General features: G+C 43.4%; 1 protein-coding gene across 1 annotated transcript in view; it reads left to right on the top strand.

Annotated features, from left to right (window-relative positions):
* cwc27 (CWC27 spliceosome associated cyclophilin) overlaps nucleotides 1-21,140 on the top strand; it is a 304,456-nt gene that overhangs the window by 241,009 nt on the left and 42,307 nt on the right. Inside the window, exon 12 of the mRNA XM_078548949.1 lies at nucleotides 9,732-9,841. Within this exon, the coding sequence (XP_078405075.1) occupies nucleotides 9,732-9,841 (110 nt within the window). The remainder of the gene's footprint in view (nucleotides 1-9,731; nucleotides 9,842-21,140) is intronic.

The following is a 21,140-nucleotide window of genomic DNA, read 5'->3' as shown; positions in this document are numbered from 1 at the left end:
TTTGTAATAATGTAAGGTACTGTCAGTATAAGGTATTCTTGAATTGAAAGAAATCCATGGTCTTATCTCCCAAATATATAATCTGTCTTTCTGTTCCTTATTGGAAACCCCATGTGCTATGAAGAGCCATCTATTCTAAGTTTCAATTTTAATGACAAAGCTAACTTGGTCAACCTTATAGATTTATTTTCTTTCTGGGGCAAAAATTATTCTTTAAACTTATACTTGTGAACATGCAGAGAAGATTGTGACATTAATGCAGAACTGTTTCATACAAAATCTCCTAACAGTAAACAGTTGCAACATGCTTGATATCTTGAAAGTGGTGACAAGTGATCAAATGCAAGTGCCCTACATAATTTTTATATGTAATAGAGGTAAGAAATATGCACCTGTGTTCCCCTCTATTGTATTGGATTACACAGCACTGTGCAAATGGAGATGCCTATAACAAGGATTGATACATCAGAAATTTGACTTGCATAGCTTTGGTTGAAGTGTGTACAGAATAAGAACATAAGGAACAGGAGTAGGCGATTCAGCCTTCAAGCCCACTCCGCCATTCAGTGAGATCATGGCTGATCTCTGACTTCGACACCATTTTCCTGCACTATCCCCATATCCCTTGATGTTTTAATATGTAGAAACCTATCAATATCAGTCTTGAACATGACTGAGCTGCCACAGCCTTCTGGTGCTGAGAATTCCAAAGATTCACCACCTCTGAGTGAAGAAATTCCTCCTCACATCAGTCCAAAATGACCTGCCTCTTATTCTGAGACCGTGTCCCTTGGTTATAAACATCCCAGCCAGGAGAAACACCCTTCTTGCACCAACCTTGTTGAATCCTGTAAGAATTTTGTATGCTTAAATGAGATCACCTCTCATTCCTCTAAACTCCAGAGAATAAAGGCCCAGTCTATTTAATCTATCCTCATAGGACAATTCCTCCATCCCAGGAATTAACTTAGTGAACCTTCGTTGCACTCCCTCAATGGCTGGTATATCTTTCCTTAGGTAAGGAGACCAAAACAGCACACAATGCTCCAGGCGTGGTTTCACCAAGGCTCTATATAATTGCAGTAAGACACCTTTACTCCTGTGCTCAAATCCTTTTGCAATAAAAGCCAACGTACCATTTGCCTTCTTAATTGCTTGCTGGACCTGAATGTTAACTTTCAGTGACTCGTGAACAAGGACACCCAAGTCCCTTTGAAGTTCAACACTTTCCAACCTCTCACCATTTATGAAATACTCTGCCTTTCTATTTTTCCTATCAAAATGGATACCCTCTCCTTTCTCCACATTGTATTCTATCTGCCAGATTTTTACCCACTCACTTAGCCTCTCCAAATCCCTTGAAGCATCTTTGCATCTTTCTCACAACTCACATCTCCACCTAGTTTTGTGTCATCTGCAAACGTGGAAATATTACCATTAATCCCCATGTCCAATTCATTGATGTAGATTGTGAATAGCTGGGGCCCAAGCACTGATCCTTACAGTATCCCACTCATCTCAGCTTGCCAACCTGAAAATGACCCATTATTCCTACTCTCTGTTTTCTGTCCATTAACCAGTTCTCAATCCATGCCAGTATGTTACCCTCAATTCCTTGTGCTCTAATTTTGTTTACCAACCTCTTGCGTTGGATCTTATCAAAAGCTTTCTGAAAAGCTAAATATGGCACATTCACCAGTTCTCCCGATCTATTCTGCTAGTTGCATCCTCAAAAGACTAGGAGGATTGTTAAACATGATTTCCCTTTCATAAATCCATGTTGACTCTGCCTAATTCTAACATTATTTTCTAAGTGTCCTGTTATCACATCCTTTATTATGGATTCTAGTATTTTCCCTACCACTGATGCCAGGCTCACAGGTCTACTGTTACCCATTTTCTCTCTCCCTCCTGTTGGCTCCCTGGGGCATGAAAAGAAATCCAGAACTTTATTCTTACCGTTATTTTTTTTTAAATCGATTTCCTGCTGAACCAAAAAGACGCGTCCAAGAATATTGAAGGAAGTGAGAGTGGAAATTGCAGAGGCACTAGCTATAATCTTTCAATTTTCTCTGGATTCAGGGGAGGTGCCAGAGGACTGGAGGATTGCAAACATTACGCGCTTGTTCAAAAAAGGTTGTAAAGATCTGCCCTGCCAGTCAGTTTAACTTTGATGGTGGGGAAACTTCTAGAAACAATTATTCGGGATAGAATTAATAGTCACATGGAAAAATGTGGATTGATTCGGAAGAGTCAGCATAGAATTGTTAAAAGAAAATAGTGTTCTATTGCTGCAGTTGTTTGAAGAGGTAACAGAGATGGTTGATGAGGGCAAAGCCATTAATGTGGTGTATATGGACTGTTCGATACAGTGCCACACAACAGACTTGTGAGGAAAGTTATAGGTCATGGAATAAAAAGTAGCAAACTGGGTACAAAATTGGCTGAGGGATATGAAACAAAGAGTAATGGTTAATGGGTATTTTTCAGGCTGGAAAAAGGTTTGTAGTGGAGTTCCCCAGGGGTAGGTATTGGGACCCTCGCTTTTCCTGATATATATAAATGATCTAGGTCTTGGTGTGCAGGGGACAATTTCAAAGTTTGTAGATGACACAAAATTTAAGAGAATTGTAAACTGTGAGGAGGACAGTGTAGAACTTCAAAAGGACATTGACACATTGGTGGAGTGGGCAGAAAGGTGGCGGATGAAGTTCAATGCGGAGAACTATGAGGTGTTACATTTTGGTACAAAGAACATGGAGAGACCGTATAAAATAAAAAGTACTATTCTAAAGGGCGTGCAGGAGCAGGGAGACCTGGGTGTACATGTACTTAAGTCATTAAAGGTGGCGGGAAAGGTAGAGAGAGCTGTTTCTAGAGCAAATAGTATTCTAGGTTTCATTAATAGGGGCATAGATTACAAGAGCAGGGAGGTTATGATGAACTTATATAAGAGACTGGTTAGACCTCAGCTGGAGTGTTGTGTAGTTAGGGTTTGGAATGCGCTATCTGGAAGTGTGGTGGAGGCAGGTTCAGTTGAGGTATTGAAGAGGGCATTGGATGATTGTTTAAATAGAAACAATGTGCAGGGTTATGGGGAAAAGGCAGGAGATTGGCACCAAGGTAAAATGCTCAGGGAGATGGTGCAGACGCGATGGTTTGAACGGCTGCCTGCTACACCATAACAATTTTGTGATTCAGTGATACTATGGCTGCTACAAGTCACATGACCACAGGGTTGGTCCTTTGTTCTGGGAGCTACCACCATGAGTCACAAGAACAAAAGAATTATTTTCTCAGCAGGTTGAATCTCACACTTCATTGCACAGACCCCTTGTAATCATTAAACCCCACCCCCCGGAAACTCATACATTAAAACTCGTTATGCCTGCAAAGCTGCTAACAGACTCATTGAAACAAAGAAACATAGAAAATAAGAGCAGAAGTAGGTCATTCCGCCCTTCGAGCCTGCTCCGCCATTCAATATGATCATGGCTGATCATCTATCTCAATGCCGTACTCCCGCTCTCTCCCCATGCCCCTTGACGCCTTTAGAGTCCAGAAATCTATCTATTTCCTTCTTAAATATATTCAGTGACTTAGCCTCCACAGTCTTCTGTGGAAGAGAATTCCATAGGTTCACCACCCTCTGAGTGAAGAAGTTTCTCCTCATCTCAGTCCTAAATGGTGTACCCTGTATCCTGGGACTGTGACCCCTTGTTCTAGACACCCCAGCCAGAGAAAACATTATCCCTGCATCCAGTCTGTCCATCTCTGTCAGAATTTTATATGTTTCAATAAGATCTCCTCTCATTCTTCTAAACCCCAGCGAATACAGGCTTGGTCGGCCCAATCTCTCCTCATACGGCAATCCTGTCATTCCAGAAATCAGTCTGGTGAACCTTCGCTGCACTTCCTCTATGGCAAGTATATCCTTTCTTAGGTAAGGAGACCAAAACTGCACACAATACTCCAGGTGTGGTCTCACCAAGGCCCTGTACAACTGCAGTAAGACATCCTTGCTCCTGTACTCAAGTCCTCTCATAATGAAGGCCCACATGCCATTTGCCTTCTTAACTGCTTGCTGCATCAGCATTCTTGCTTTCAGTGATTGGACCCTTCGTACGTCAACATTTCCCAATCTATCATCATTTAAATAATACTCTGCCATTCTGCTTTTCCTACCAAAGTGGATAACTTCACACTTATCCACGTTATACTGCTTCTGCCATGTATTTGCCCACTCACTCAACCTGTCTAAATCACCTTGAAGCCTCTTAACACCCTCCTCATCGCTCACATTCCCACCAAGTTTTGTGTCATCAGCAAACATGGAAATTTTACATTTCATTCCCACATCCAAATCATTGGTATATATTGTGAATATCTGGGGCCCAAGCACTGATCCCTGCAGTACCCACTAGTCACTGCCTGCCACTCCAAAAAATACCTGTTTATTCCTACTCTCTGTTTTCTGTCTGCTAACCAGTTCTCAATCCATGCCAATATATTACCCCCAATCCCATCTGCTGTAACTTTACACACTAACCTCTTATGTGGGACTTTATCAAAAGCTTTCTGAAAATCCAAATATACCACATCCACTGGTTCTTCCCTATCTATTCTGCTAGTTACGTCCTCAAAGAACTCCAGTAGGTTTGTCAAATATGATTTCCTTTTCATAAATCCATGTTGACATTGACTAATCCCGTTGATATTTTCTAAGTCCTGTTATCACATCCTTTATAATAGACTCGAACGTTTTTCCTACTACTGAGGTTAGGCTAACCGGTCGGTAATTCGCTGTTTTCTCCCTCCCTCCTTTTTAAAATAGTGCGGTTACATTTGCCACCCTCCAATCTGCTGGGACTGTTTCAGAATCCACAGAATTTTGGAAGATGACAACGAACACATCCACTATTTCCATAACCACCTCCTTTCGTACCCTGGGGTGTAGATTATCAGGCCCTGGGGATTTATCGGCTTTCAGTTCCATTAATTTCTCCAGCACTATTGATTTAGTAATACTAATTTCCTTCAATTCCTCTTTCTCACTAGACCCTTGTTCCCTAAGATTTCTGGGAAGTTATTTGTGTCTTCCTCCTTGAAAACAGAACTAAAGTAGTTGTTTAATTGCTTTGCCATTTCCTTGTTCTCTGTTATGAATTCTCCCACTTCAGACTGTAAAGGACCTAAATTTGCCTTCACTAATCTTTTTCTTTTTACATACTTATAGAAGCTTTAACAGTCTGCTTTTATGTCTCTTGCAAGTTTGCTCTTATACTCTATTTTCCCCCTCTTAGTCAATCTTTTGGTCCTCCTTTTCTAAATTCTAAACTGCTCCCAATACTTTTTCTAGCAACTTTAAATGACTCCACTTCGGATCCAATATTCTCTTAATTTCTTTCATTTGCCATGGTTGAGCCACTTTTCCTGTTGTATTTTTGTGCCAGAAAGGAATATATAACTGTTGCAATGCATACATTTGTTCCTTAAATATGAGCCATTGTCTAGCCACTGTCATTCCTTTTAATGAAGTTCCCCAATCTATCAGGCCTCATATTTTTGTAGTTTCCTTTGTTAAGATTTAGGACCCTAGTTTCAGATCAGACTACTTCATTTTCCATTCTAATGAAGAATTCTATCATGTTATGGTCACAGTTCCCTAAAGGACCCTGCACAACAAGATTGTTAATTAAGCACTTCTCATTGCACAATACTAAATTTAGGATAGCTTGTCCCTTGGACGGTTCCTCGACATATTGGTCTAAAAAACCATCTTGTACACACTCCAGGAATTCATTCGCCACAGTATTATTGCTAATTTGATTTGCCCAGTCAATATGTAGAGTAAAGTCACCCATGATTACTGTAACACTCTTGTCACATGCATCTCTAATTTCTTGTTTAATGCTGTCCCCTACCTTATTACTACTGTTTGGAGGCCCATAGACAACTCCCACTAATGTTTTCCTCCCTTTGTTGCTTCTTAGTTCCACCCAGACTGATTCTACACCTTGATTTCCTGAGCCAATATTCTTTCTCACTATCGCGCTGATTTCATCCTTAACTAACAACGCCACGCCACCTCCTTTTCATTTTTGCCTGTCCGTCCTAAATATCAAGTACCCTTGGATATTCAGTTCCCAGCCTTGGTCATCCTGCAGCCATATCTCCGTAATCGCAGTCATATCATACTTGTTTACATCTATTTGATTTGTTAATTCATTTACCTTATAGCGAATGCTCTGTGCGTTCAGATACAGTGCCTTTAGACTTGTCTTTTTAACACCTTTATACATTTTTTGTACCATGGCCCTATTTGCTTCTAGCCCTTGTTTCCTCTGCCTTCCTTTTTTGCTTTCTACTTTTCTGTCTTTCATTCCTATCTTTGCTTCCCTCTCTTGTGTCTCCCTGCTCAGGTTCCCATCCCCCTGCAAATCTAGTTTAAACCCTCCCCCACAATACTAGCAAATACCCCTGCGAGGATATTGCTCCTGGTCCTGAGGGGTACAACCCATCCAGCTTGTACAGGTCCTATCTTTCACAGATTCGGTCCCAATGCCTCAGCAATCTAAATCACTCCCATCTACGCCATCTCTCCAGCCATGCATTCACCTGGTCTCGCTAGCATGTGGCACTGGAAGTAATCCTGAGATTACTACCTTTGAGGTCCTGCTTTTTAATTTATTTCCTAGCTCTCTATATTCTGCTTGTAGGACCTCATCCCTCTTTTTACCTATGTCATTGGTACTGATGGCTGTTTCTTTTGGCTGTTCACCCACCTCCTTCAGAATGTCCTGCAACCGCTCAGCGACATCCTTGACCCTGGCACCAGGGACACAACATACCATCCTGGTGTCATGTCTGCAGCCGCAGAAGCATCTATCTATTCCCCTTACGATGGAATCCTCTATCAGTATTGCTCCCCCACTCTTTTGCTCCCTCCCACTCTGTGCAGCTGAGCCACTCGTGGTGCCACGATCTTGGCTCTTGCTGCATTCCCTTGAGAAACCATCTCCCCCAGCAGTATCCAAAATGGAACATCTGTTGGAGAGGGAGATGGACCCAGGGCCTCCTGCACTACCTGCCTGGTGCTTTTATTCTGCCTGGCGGTCACCCATTCCCTTTCTGCCCGTGCAGCCTTTACCTGCGGTGTGACTACCTCACCGTATGTGCTCTCCACAAAGATCTCATCATTGCGGATGCACCACTGTGATTTCAGGCGCACGTCCAGCTCCGAAATACGGATCTCGGTTAGCTGCAGCTCCTGCACACATGGTCCCCCTGGACACTGGAAGTGTCCCTGACTTCCCTCATCATACAGTAGGAGTATTCCACTTGGCCAAGCTGCCCTGCCATGACTTCCCCTTAAATTACTCCCTTTACTTTTACTTCCTCTAGTTTAGAGAATATTAAGGATAGAAGAAATACTTACCAGGTCCTACTTACCAAGGACGTCGCTCTTCTTACTCTTCAGCGAACTCCCTCTCTCACCAAACTCCAACTTAGGCACTTTAATGAAGCCCAAAGCAGCATTCCAGTGCAGACAAAAGCAGCACTGTAGATGGCCTGCTTTTATGCTGTCAGACACTAGCTTCTGAAAACCTGTTTAAGCCAGTTAACCAATTTACTAGTTGCAGCTGCAAGCCAGACTGTATAACCCCTGTTTTAAAGTTGGACGAAAATTCACCTTCTCCCATTCCAAAAAGCAACTTTTAATTAGTTGCTAAGTTAAAGAAAGATTACACTTCAGGTTAAAAAAAAAGGGTACCAAAGGACGTCATTTGCATCTGATAAGCTCACCCTTCTAGTGAAGTTAGATGGGCCTGCCTAGCAATGGCTTCCCGACACCAAACCCTTGATATGGATGGTTTCAACAGCTAATGACTGGGACATTATTGATGTTTGCAGTTGTTGGAAACAGAAATCTCAACTCAAGGACATCACTGTAGGATCATCTCAGAATGCTGAACCAGGCCCAATCATCTTCATCAATGACCTTCCCTCCATCATACAGTCAGAAATGCAGATATTCACTGATGATTGCAGTTTTCAGGTCACAAGTCCTCAGTCTGTGCCTGTCGACCCTGGATAGCATTCAGACCTGGGCTGATAAGTGACAAGTAATGTTTATGGCACACAATGCCAGGCAGTGACCATCTACCCACCTCCCCTTGATATTCAGCAAAATTGCCAAGATTGAATTAGCCACGATCAGCATCCTGGGGATCACCATTGACCAGAAACATAACTGGACCGGCCACAGACATACTGTGGCTGCAAAAGTAGGTCAGAGGCTGGGCATTCTCTGTTGAGTAACTCCCCTCCTGACTCCCAAAGTTATTTATAAGGCACAAGTTCAGGAGCGTGATGGCATATTCTCCACTTGGTCTGGATGAATGCAGCTCCATCAATACTCAGGAAGCTCGACATCACCCAGGACAAAGCAGCCTGCTTGATTGGCACCCCATCCATCACCTTAAACATTCACTGCCTCCATCATTTTCCCTGTCCACAGTGTATACCATCTGCAACAACTCGCCAAGGCTTCTTTGACGGCACCTTCCATGACCTCCACCTTAGAAGAACAAGGGCAGCAAGCACATAGGAGCTCCAGCACCAGCAAGTTGCAAACACAACCACCTGGAATTTCCCCTCCAAGCCACTCACCACCCTGACTTGGAGCTATATCGCCGTTCCTTCACTGTCGTTGGATCAAAATCCTGGAACTCTCTCCCTAACAGCACTGTGGATGTACCTACACCATATGGACTGCGCGATTCAGGAAGGCAGCTCACCACCACCTTCTCAAGAGCAATTATGGATGGGCAATAAATACTGGCCTAGCCAGAGACGCTCACTTCCCATGAAAGAATTTTAAAAATCCTCCCTTTCAAGTCACACACCATTCGGACTTAGCACTATAACACCACTCCTTTATCATTGTTGGGTTAAAATCCTGGAACTCCCTACCAAACAGAGCTTTGTGTGTAGGTATACTACAAGGTCTGAGGGCTTCAAAGAAACAACTCATCACCCCCTTCTCAGTGGCTATTAGGACTGGACATGAAATAAAATAAAGACTTGGATTTATATACTGCCTTTCATGAATGTAGGACTTCCCAAAGTGCTTCACAGCCTGTGACAGTTTTGAAGTGCCACTGTTGCAATATAGGAAACACAGCTGCCAGTTTGGGCACAGCAATCTGCCACAGACAGCAATGTGATAATGACTAGTTAATCTATTTATATGATATTGATTGTAGGATAAATATTGACCAGGACAATGGGGAGAACTCACCTGCTCTTCTTCGAAATAGTGTTCAGATCTTTTATATCTACCTGTGAGGGCATACGGGCCTTAGTTTAACGTCTGGTCCAAAAGATGTCACTTCTGACGGTGCTGTATTCATGCAGTACTGCGCTGGAGTGTCAGCTTAGATTTTTGTGCTCAAGACCTTCTGACTCAGGCAAGAGTGCTACCAACTGAGCCATAGCTGATGCTGCGGTGACAAATTTAATTTATTTTCAAGTGCCAATTAGATTTGTCCCATATTGTCTCTGACAGTTTCTTCACCATTAGGCTGGCTGACCTGTAATTCCCAGGTTTATCCCTCTCCCCTTTTTCACATAGAACATAGAATTAGTTGTGCTGAATATACTTTGCCTCCAGGAAACAAATTACAAAAAAGTGTAAAGATGTAATTGTTGTTTTTATTTGTTGACAGAGACTGAGCAGGCTCCAAATAGTGCAGTGGCAGAATATTTGAATGAAAGGAAAAAATATGAAGAACTACGAAGACAAAAACCAAAGAATGGGTCCACCCGTGAGGAACAGGTAATGGATCTTACACAAGAATCTTGATCATATTTTCAGCTTAATGCTCTGTAAGAATCAGTAGTGGTCTTGTTTAGAATTCATGGGCTTGAATTTCAATCTGGGCTCAAGAACCTGATGCCTGGATAATTTTCGGGTCCACACTGCATCTGCATCACTTGTGATGCAATCTTCAAATGTAGATTCCATAATTGGGTTAGAGGCAAACTCAATGCCCAGTTAGTGGCACTGAGTGCTACCAGGTGGTAGGAGCTGCCTGCAGAGAACAGGCATCAAAAGCAGGTAACAGCTATGACAGGGCCTGCCACTGCCTTTCAGAAGAGAGGAGGCAACACATAAGAGCGCCAGCTGTCTCACAACACAAAAAGATGGCCCAACAGCCAACTAACAGGCACTGCACTAGAACAAAAATCCCTAGTGGGAAAAACTTTTCATCCGGGGAAAAAAATCACTTCGTTGTACCCCGCATTGAACCCGACAGCTGTGTACTAACGTGCACCAGACTGTTCAGGTTCGACAATATACAAATTAAAAATTACTATTTGGCCCTCCCCAGCCCATTAAGAAGCTCCTCAAGGAGCTTAGGAGGCCATAAATTGAAGGCGAGTGGCTTTTCCCACCACCCCGTTGATTTGAAAATTCCTCTTGTGCATCCTGGAGATGTCGAGACACTGACATGCCACTCGGGGACGCTATTTTCAAAACACACCTGCTCCACTTCTCGCCCCCATGGGCAGTTGAAAATCCTGGCCCATATTGCAAAAATTCAGTGAAGTGTTCAGAAAGTATTTTTTAGAAGTTATGCAATAGCATGTCATATGATGCTCTATGTTAAAAAGAAAATGTACCAAAGTATTGAATGTAACTGAAAAACTTACACACGATATAGATCTTCTCAACAGACTCTTGGGTCACGTGAAGCTGTTACATTGTGAATACTTTTGTTACTATCACTGACATGTTTGGGTTTCATGAATTTTAGTAACTTAATTCCACTGCAAAAATCTCAGTCCTTCTTTGGAGAAGGAAAAGAAGCTCAATACTTTGCATTCATTCAGCCTGCATTTACTAGTAGGAAGATTTCCATTCCAACTAAAATTATTCACAATCTTGGCTGCTCTTGTAATCTCTGTTGACTCAGAGTCTTATCTTATGCTGGCACTTCAATTCTTCTTACTATGCAGGTCTTGCAAGACGCTTACTCCGATTCTTCTAGCAAAAAGTATTTCAGTCATTCTGCGATCAGATGTTTTATCATAAGAACCAGTTTCTTCAGTCATCAGAACCTGATACAATCAGTTACCAAGGTGCAGCCCAAGGGTGGGAGTCAGCTTGATTAGCATGCAGATCCTGACTTTTCAACATAATTGACACAGCTACAGCAACAGCAACTCCTGAGAAGTTAGACGCAAGCCTGTCACTGCATGGCCAGGAAATCCTGACCTGATTTTACAGCTATCAAGCTGTTAAATGGCTCAGATCATGGCTTCTGCCTCCACCTGGGAGGAATCCCGTCCCTAAGAACTGCCGACCAGTCAGATGGCCGTCAGCTCTCCAGTCCCAGCAGTGCCACTGGGAGCGGTGCCCACTGCTGGGACTGCAGGTAAGTGGTGCAATTTCACTAGGGGCGGTCAGGCCCCAAGTGAGGAGGGCGGAGTGTTACGATTGGGTTGTCGGAGTGGGGGAACAAGTGGGAGTGGGGGATCGCTGTTGGGGTGGTCCTCGGTTGGGCACAGGATGCCCAAACAGGAGGCACCTCCCAGTTTGCAGCCAAACTTGGCGGCTTCTCTAGATGTTGTGGGCAGCCCCCCCATTCCTGGTAAAACACCAGCGGCAGCAGGAGGAGACCTTAAAGTGGCCATTAATTGGTGTAATTCCAGTGGAGGTGGGTAGGTGGTAGGCCTGGCTCCCCGCTACCAGCCCACCTGTTTTTATTCTCCTACCCCCATCACCAGCCAGTCTGTTCCTGGTTAGGGGTGGAGTAAGGTGTAAAATTCTGGCCATTGTTTTCAAGGGAGCCAGATCAGCATTCAGCAAGCATCAGACCCACTATTGACATGCTTTGACAATAGCAAGGGCAGGTAATAAAGCAGAGGCGTTGGAGGAAGACAATATCAACCAAAGAGTGTAGAGAGGTTGAAGAGGATGATGAAGTATAATGCATCACATACGAACAATGTAAATGACAGGCACAAGAAGACTGACTGATACATCAAGCCTGCCCCACATTCTTGGTACCTGGAATATTATGACCAGACACTACTTAGTCCCCACCTTCAAAATAACATTGTAATATCCTCAGAGAGGCAGGAATACAAAAAAAAAATCCCAGGGCCAAAATGGGGAAAAATGCTTAGAAATTTCCTCTCTAACCCATCAGGCAATCATAACTATTCCAGAAGACCATGCAAAATACAGTGGTTGCTGACAAAAGGTCATCAACCTGAAATGTTAACTCTGGCCCTTATCGAAAATGGTGTTGAGGTCCCAAATCCAGATATCCTGACCACATATCCGACACAAACCATTTTTGCAGAATGGGGGCTGGACGGATTTCACACATGCACATTTCATGGAAACAGCTTCACATTTAAAAGTGCAGCTGACTGCAGGCAGAAGTGATTTTCGTCATTGCCATTTCCTGAACCAACTTACGATTTTGTGCAAAAATCATAAAGCTAGTGGAAGGACTTTGGAGAGGTCAGGAACCCTTTTGGAGAGCACAAGAAGTTTCAAGAATTGCCACAGAAGGTCAGCCATTCCAAATACATGTGTGGCTAACACCCAAGGGTGCTGGAGGTTGGGGTCTATGGCTTTGGAAAGGCATATTTGGCCCATCTGACTCGGGTAATTAGGTGGGAGGAAGGATAGTGTGCCAAAGGGAAGGAGTGCACATCCTGCCAAAGTAGCTGAGGAATGGAGATTGCATATTTGCATCGCATATTTGGGCCATAGAGGCACGTGAGCATCAGCAGCTTGCAGCCAGAGGAAGCAGACAAGGCCAGGAGTTGGAGGCAGTGCAGCACGCACCAGGTAGAAGGAGGAGGATCACAAGGTTTTATCCCAAGGTAAGGGTATGTCGTCTCCGAAGGTCATATCTAGATGTGAAAACTAGTGCAGAAGAAGACTCAAATTAACCCGAGAAATGGTTACAGAGATATGTGCCATGGTGCAACAAGTTCCGGCACCACAGTCTGCAGATTCACCTGCCCTGACAGTGGCACATAAGGTGACAATAGCTCTAAATTGTTATGCTACCAGCTCTTTCCAAAGGTCAGCCACAGACCTCTGTGACATTTCACAATCAGTCACACACAGGTGCATCAAGGCAGTTACAGATGCTCTCTTTGCTTGGGTCAGGGAGCACGTAATCTTTCCAATGGATTTGGCAGTGCAAACACAGAGGGCCAGGGCCTTTGCAGAAATAACAGGCTTCAAATACAGGGAGCTATCAGCTGCACCCACAATGGCACCAAGTAATCAACCGGAGACCTTCATAAACAGGAAATCCTTCTACTCCTTGAATATGCATCTGGTGTGTGACCACACTGTGGTGTTTCTGCACATATGTGCATGGTATGCTGAATGCCGCCATTATTCTTTTATACTGAGGAATTTGTAGCTGCCTCAACTTTTTCAGACCTCAACAGGGTCCATGATTGATTTCTGGGGGAACAAGGAGTACGTACCCCTTAACGAGGTGGCTAATGACCCCCTTTAGGTGGCTGCACATGGAGCCTGAAAAGCAGTACAACAATCGCCTCAATGCAGCTGAACAGGCTATTGGCCTCTTGAAGGGGTGCTTTAGGTGCCTTGACCATTCTGGAGGATTATTGTAGTATTCCCCTTGCAAGGGTCTCCAGAATAGTCGTAATCTGTTGCATGCTTCACAATATGGTGCTGTGAAGGGGCCTAGAACAGGAGGGGATAGAAGCTGGCCCTGTAGTTATGACATCTGAGGAGGAGAACAATGCAGAAGATGAGAAAGAGGAGGCATCTTGACATGTGGGAAATACTGTACCAATCATGTGCGGATGACTGCCTTCGTCACAGCACTCATGGTTGAAGTGCACCTGATAAACTGGACTTGATCATTGAGTCTGATCGTTGATCCTCCCTTAAAAAGCAATCATTGGTGGACAAGAAATGCTGCAAGGACCATCTCAATCTACAACCCTTGGTGTACCTTATCTGAAAGTCTAGATTAGGAAACAGCCTTCCACTGCCAGGCATGCATGGGAACAAGGTGACACGGTGCCCTGTACTCGCAAATACATTAAGTCCTCGTTTTAAGTTGCCCACTTAAAGTTGTATCGTTTTGATTTTTTTATAAAGGATCGTTTTCCCCGATTTAAGTCACGATGTCTGGTTTAGCGTTGTTCCTTGTCATCGCCTTCTGCATCATTATCATGTGCGTTGCACGTCATCAGCATCCTTACGTCATCACCATCCGTCTTCGTTGTGCACGCATCATCGCCATCCGTCTTCATTGTGCACACGTCAACTTCGTCCATCTTTATTGTCTGTATGTGATCATGCGTCATCACAGTCCCATCATCATCGCGTGCTGCATGTCATCTTGCATTGACCCCTTTAATGTAAATTCGGGTCCCAGACCCGATCGGTGCCATTGTTAGTGAGGGTGTTTGTATTCAAGGCAACCTTGATTTTGTTTTTAATCCAGAGGCTTCCAAACACTCAAAGCCAAGAGTTGTTTTTTTTTTCCAAGCAAAAAGCTGAAGCCTGGGCTGCTCATCTGTGTGCAATTCTTCCTGACTCAAGCTGTTTTAAATTTTGGAGTTTCAGGACTACTTGCTGTGGGTGAGACACCAAAGCCATTGAAGTCCATGAGAGGTGCAGTACTGTACTGTATTTGTTACTGTACACAAGTACAATGAAATTGCTTTCCTTGTCTCAGGACTTGTTTGGGTGAAAAATACAGGGTGTACCCTCAAGGTTGACTCCCTGTTCAAGTTTGCAGCAGGTGAGGCAGAGGAGCTGTTTTAAAATCAGAAAGCCATTTGCATTTGGTGAGTCAGAGGAACAATTTTAAAATCCAATTTAGTGCTGCAATCCCTTGGAATCACTTTAAATATGAGCCAGAAACACCCAGTAAGTGGTGGTAGTGAGCCTGCTGCTACAAAGAAAGCAAGAAAAACCATAAGCCTAGCAGTGAAATTGGATGTTTTAAAACGTCTTGAGGCTGGAGAATGAGCAGTTGATATTGCTGGAGTGCTGGGCTACCCCGTACATTAACGAGAGCAACCTGTAGTAATACTGACAAAATCAAACAAAGTGCGCAAAGTGTCACACCTTTAAGTACTAACAGGGTGAGTCAGACTAGAAACAGCATAATGGAGAACATGGAAAAACTCTTGGCAGTCTGGATCGAAGACCAAAACCAGCGCCAGTTGCCTCTTGGTTTGATGGCCATCCAAGAAGCCTGTATGAAGACTTTCAAAATGAGCAGGGTGAGAGTTCTCAGTCAGAAAGTTTTAATGCTAGTTGTTGATGGTTCAAGCGTTTCAAGTGGTGTTCCTATCTACACATCATTAAAATGTCAGGCTAAGCAGCTAGTGCTGATACAGAAGAGACTAATGAATATCCTGCCCATTTGAAGAGAGTCATGGAAGAAGGTGGCTACTCACCAAAACAAGTATTTAATGTTGATGAGATGGGGCCATTTTAGCAACTGTATGCCACAAGAGAACATGAAAAGAAGATGGTGCCAGGATTTAAAGCTGTCAAAGATCGCCTGACTATTCTGCTTGGTGGAAATGCTGCAGGAAGGTTGTAAGTTTAAGTCCTTCGCGTGCCAGTCCGATGAGGTGTTATTCCAAGGAACATCTGTACATCAGTGATATTGTCACTGGACTAGTATTCCAGAGACCCAGCGTAATGCTTTGGGGACTTGGGTTCGCATCCCACCACGGCAGATGGTGAAATTTGAATTCAGTAAAAATCTGGAATTAAAAGTCTAATGATGACAATGAAACCATTGCCGATTGTTGTAAAAACCCATCTGGTTCACTAATGCCCTTTAGGGAAGGAAATCTGCCATCCTTACCTGGTTTGGCCTACATGTGACTCTTAAAAATGCCCTCTAAATGAGGGCAATTAGGGATGGGCAATAAATGCTGGCCTAGCCAGCGATGCCCACCTCCCATGAATGAATTTTTAAAAAATTTGGCATTCAAATAAGAAAGCCTGGATGACGGGGGCACTCTTTCAAGAATGGTTCTCTCTGTATGCCAACCTTGCCTGGAGGGTATATTGCGTCAGAGAAAATTTCACTTTCAAGATATTGCTCCCTTTGGATAATTGCCCAGGTCACCCTATCAGCCTTAATGAATTGTCTGAAAAAGTGAAGGTGATTTTCCAGCTACCCAACACAACTTCATTGCTACAGTCCATGGATCAGGGAGCAATTGCAGCATTCAAGGTTTACTATCTCAGAGGCCCAGGCTAATGCTCTGGGGACATGGGTTCAAATCCCAACAGTGTCAGTGTCAGAATTCAGTTAATAAATCCGGAATATAAAGCTAGTCTCCGTGATAGTGACCATGAAACCACTGATTGTTGCAAAAACCCATCTGGTTCACTAATGTCCTTTAGGGAAGGGAACCTGCCATCCTTACCTGGCCTACATGTAACTCTCGACCCACATCAATGTGAACTACCCACATCGCTTAACTAACTTGACTCTAGCTGGTTGACTCTTGACTCTTAACAATTAAGGATGGGCAACAAATGCTGGCCTTGCCAGTGGCACCCACATCCCATGAGAGAATAAAAATAGGCAACATATGGTGAGAATGCGCCATCATTCATAGAATTTTGGCATGGCTACAACACCCCCATGGGCATCAACAACATTGCTGATTCATGAATGAAGCCACTTTGTCGTGTCTGAATAGTGCGTGGCAGAAATTGTGGCCCGGGTGTGTCACTCGCCTTAGAGAATCTCACGATGCTGTCCCTGAGATTCAGAGTGAAATCATCACCTTGGTAAGATAGGCTTTGATGAAGTGGATGAGGTCGATGTGTTGGAATTGCTTGCATCCCACAAAGAAGAATTGCCCAGTGAAGCCTCAATGCAGCTCGAGAGTCAGTGAGCTGAAGAGGAAGACTGCACTGAAACATTTCCCCTCAAAATTTGCCAACAAAACAACTGTCAAGACTTTTCCAGAAGAGGAATTGCAAATCTTTACAGAGGATGACCCATAGAGCGCAGTGCCAAAGTGAGCAGTGGAATCAATTATTTCATTAACTGTCAGAGAAAGATCTTCTGGGAAAAGCAAAAGAAAACCCGGGTAAATTTTTCAAGGTTGTTGACGATCCTGGCCCTTCATCCCATTAACTGTACCAGGACCTGGCTGTTCAATTCAAAGCCAAAATCACTCCAACTTCAGTCATTCTGCTTTTCAGAAGAAGAGGACCAGAACCTCAAACCCTAAGGTCATGGCACCATGCAGGCAACTCAAAGCACCATCATCAGTGTCTTCAAGAGATCCTCCAAATCCACTGGCAAGAAATGCAATGCAACAGCCAGGTCTTCCCCCAAGCCTATATGCCCAGTACTGAGGCCCTAAATCACTCAAAGCCAACTCCACTGAAATGCTTCAGGGGTGTCCTCAGAATATCCCTGAAGAAGTCAAACATCTCCCCAACTAATAATGACCGACCAAAATGTGAGAAGCTTCATTCGGGAAGGCTCCGAACATAGAGAGACTTTGTTGGAAACATGCAAGAGGCTAAGTCAAGGTGGTGGAAAGAGTGTGAAATCCTCCAAGCAATTCATCAACTGACCTTCTAAGCAGTTGGGGGGAGTCCAGAACCAGGGGTCACTCCCTGAGGATATGGGGTAAACCATTTAGGACTGAGATGAGGAGAAATTTATTCACCCAGAGAGTGGTGAGCCTGTGGAATTCGTTACCACAGAAAGTAGTTGAGACCAAAACATTGTATGTTTTCAAGAAGGAGTTAGATATAGCTCTTGGGGCGAAAGGGATCAAAGGGTATGGGGAGAAAGCAGGAGCAGGCTATTGAGTTGGATGATCAGCCATGATCATAATGAATGGCGGAGCAGGCTCGAAGGGCCAAATGGCCTACTCCTGCTCTTTGTTTCTAAGTCCTGCCCACATGTGACAGAGTTGGGAGATTGCGCATTGTTCTTAGAAGGTCCAGTGTCAGCAACCAGTTGCACAACTGTAACATTTAGAGCTCACCTGCCTCTTAATTGACGTCTCCTCCCAGGACCAGCAGCACTTCCATCCACTTCCTGCCTCATAGCAGGAACTCCTTACAGATTAGCTATTTATACTGTGCCCGAGACGTATTCCCAACATATTCCTCCGCATCTCTGCTGCTTCCGGGGTCGATGGGCCTGACTCCATCCTGCCCCCACCCACCATCCCCCCTACCATAGAGCGAAAATCTGGCCATTCAGGGCAGTTTCCACTAAAGCAGGTTCAATGTGATGAGAAATTTCTGCGCATCTGCTTCAGGAGCAAACATCCAGGCCTCTGTTTCTCTCTTTACAGATGCCACCAGACCTTTTGAGTACTTTCAGCATTTTCTGTTTTTATTTCGCCTCTTAAGTCTATGCTGTTTTATGGCAGTCCAGTAGTTTTATGGTCACCATTACTGACACTAGCTTTTTGTTCCATGTGTATTTAATTACAAACCCAAGAAGCAGGAGTAGCTGTTCACCCCTTTGAACCTGCTCTGTCATTCAGTAAGATCATGGCTGATCTGACTCAACTCCAGTTTCCTGCCTGTCCCCCCTCACCCTTGACTTCCTATAGTTCAAGAAGTTGTCTATCTCAGCCTTAAATATTTTCAATGACTCGGCCTTCACAGCTCTCTCGGGTAGAAAATTTTGAAGACTCGCAATCCTCAGAGCAGACATACTTCCTCATCTCCATCTTAATTGGGCAACCCCTTATTCTGAAACTATTCCCTTCCAGGAGAAGGAAAAACAGTGGAGAAACTTAAGGGACTAAAATTCAACAAATCCCTAGGACCTGATGGCCTACATCCTACACAATATAGCTGCAGAGATAGCCCTGGCTATGATTTTCCAAAATTCCCTAGATTCTGGAATGGTCCTAGCTGATTGGAAGTTAGCAGACGTGATCCTGCTATTCAAAAGAGGAGGAAGAAAGAAAAACAGGCCAGTTAGCCTGACATCAGTTGTCAGAAATTATTAAGAAAGTTTTAATAATGCACTTAGAAAATAATAGTATAATCAGACAAAGTCAACATGGTTTTAAGAAAGGGAAATCATGTTTTACTAATTTATTAGTTTTTTGAGAATATAACTGATAGTGTAGATAAAGGAGAACTAATGGATGTAGTGTACTTGGATTTACAAAGATATTTGATAAGGTGCTGCAAAAAAGGTTAATAGGCAAAATAAGGGCTTGTGGAAATGGGTTGATATATTAGCGTGGATGGAGGATTGGCTAATGGACAGGAAGCAAAGAGTAGACATAAACCAGGCATTCTCAATTTGACAGGCTGTGACTCGTGGAGTGCCGCAGGGATCAATGCTGGGGCCTGAGCTATTTACAATCTATATTAATGACTTAGACAAAGAAACAGAGAATAATATACCTAAGTTTGCTGATAATACAAAGCTAGGTGGAAATGTAAATTAGAGGAGGGCACAGAGAGGCTGCGAAGATATAAAAACAGATTAAGTGAGTGGGTAACAAGATGAAAGATGGAGTATAATGTGGAAAAGTGAAAATTATTCCCTTTGGTTGTAAGAGTGGCAAAGCAGAATATTTTTTTAAAATGCATGAAACTTGTAAATTTTGAAGCTCAGAGAAACTTGAGTGTGCTCACACAAGGAACGCAGAAAGTTGGCATGCAGGTACAGCAAGCAATTAAGAAGGCAAATGACATGTTGGCCTTTATTGCATGGCCTTCATGGCCTGCATCCTAGGGTCTTGAAAGAAGTGAATGCTGAGATAGTAGATGCATTGGGTGCAATTCAAGTAGGGAGGGAGACAGAAAGCAGGAAACTATAGGCCAGTTTGCCTAATGTCTGTTATAGGGAAAATTCTAGAGTCCGCTATTAAGGAGGTAATAGCAGGACATTTAGAAAATCATAATACAATCAGGCAGAGTCAACATGGTGAGAGCCGCATTTGACCAAGTGTGTTATCAAGGGCCCCTAGCAAAACTGGAGTCAATGGAAATCAGGAGGAAAACTCTCCACTGGTCGGAGTCATACCTAGCACAAAGGAAGATGGTTGTGGTTGTTGGAGGTCAGTTACCTCAGCTCTAGGAGTTCCTCAGGGTAGTGTCCTCAGCCCAACTATCTTCAGCTGCTTCATCAATGACCTTCCTTCCATCATAAGGTCAGAAGTGGGGATGTTCACTGATGATTGCACAATGTTCAGCAGCATTCATGACTCCTCAGATACTGAAGCAGTCCGTGTCCAAATACAGCAAGACCTGGACAATATCCAGGCTTGGATTGACAAGTGGGAAGTAACATTCTCGCCACACAAGTGTCAGGCAATTTTTTGGTTATTTTTTGTAACAGAGTCAGAGTTATATCCTCTACTCCCAGACGAGTCTTAGCAATTGCCAAAGCCATCTTGCACTCTCACCACTTATAAAAACCCTCACCAACTCCTGAATTCAAAGTGCTTCTCGTACTCGTATCCTTAAGATTCACCAATTCCAAACCAATCAAGGAATTACAAATATTATCCCGCCAAGAGCCCCCAATTGTTATGACACAATAGTTGGTAAAGGTTGAGTTGTTCAAATCCCAGAGAGAAACTTGATCAACTGTCATAACCTAATTCTCAATTGGTATATTTGAGATGCAGCTCTAAGTTCAGGAATAAAACCACCAAGCCTCAAGAGGTTTTTTTATATAAAACTAAATTAAACATTTATTAATTTAACAACAAATTTAAACACATACACATGTCTACAAATTACTACCATAATAACTTTTAAACAAACCCCCAAATTAATCACTCCCAGGTAAATCTTCACCAAGGCAACAACAACCCGTAGACTTTAAACAGACACCAGGCAAAGCACATTTGACCGTACAAATTCAAAATTAGGTTCCTTTCAGTTTGGTTCCTTTTGAGACACAGTTATAGGCTTACAGACTGGTTACATGTTAAATGCCTCTGACTCACACACACAAACTCTTTTCGGTTTATACCTAGCTTCCCCTTTGAATGTAAATTTTCCATTGTATTACTAGGTTTTTAAATTTTACCTCTCCTAACAATAACTCTTTCATTCCACCAATTTTATTAGT

This window comes from Cetorhinus maximus, chromosome 1 (assembly GCF_964194155.1).
Source record: "Cetorhinus maximus chromosome 1, sCetMax3.hap1.1, whole genome shotgun sequence".
Lineage (NCBI taxonomy): Eukaryota > Metazoa > Chordata > Chondrichthyes > Lamniformes > Cetorhinidae > Cetorhinus > Cetorhinus maximus.
This window is presented reverse-complemented; position numbering and strand designations above follow the sequence as displayed.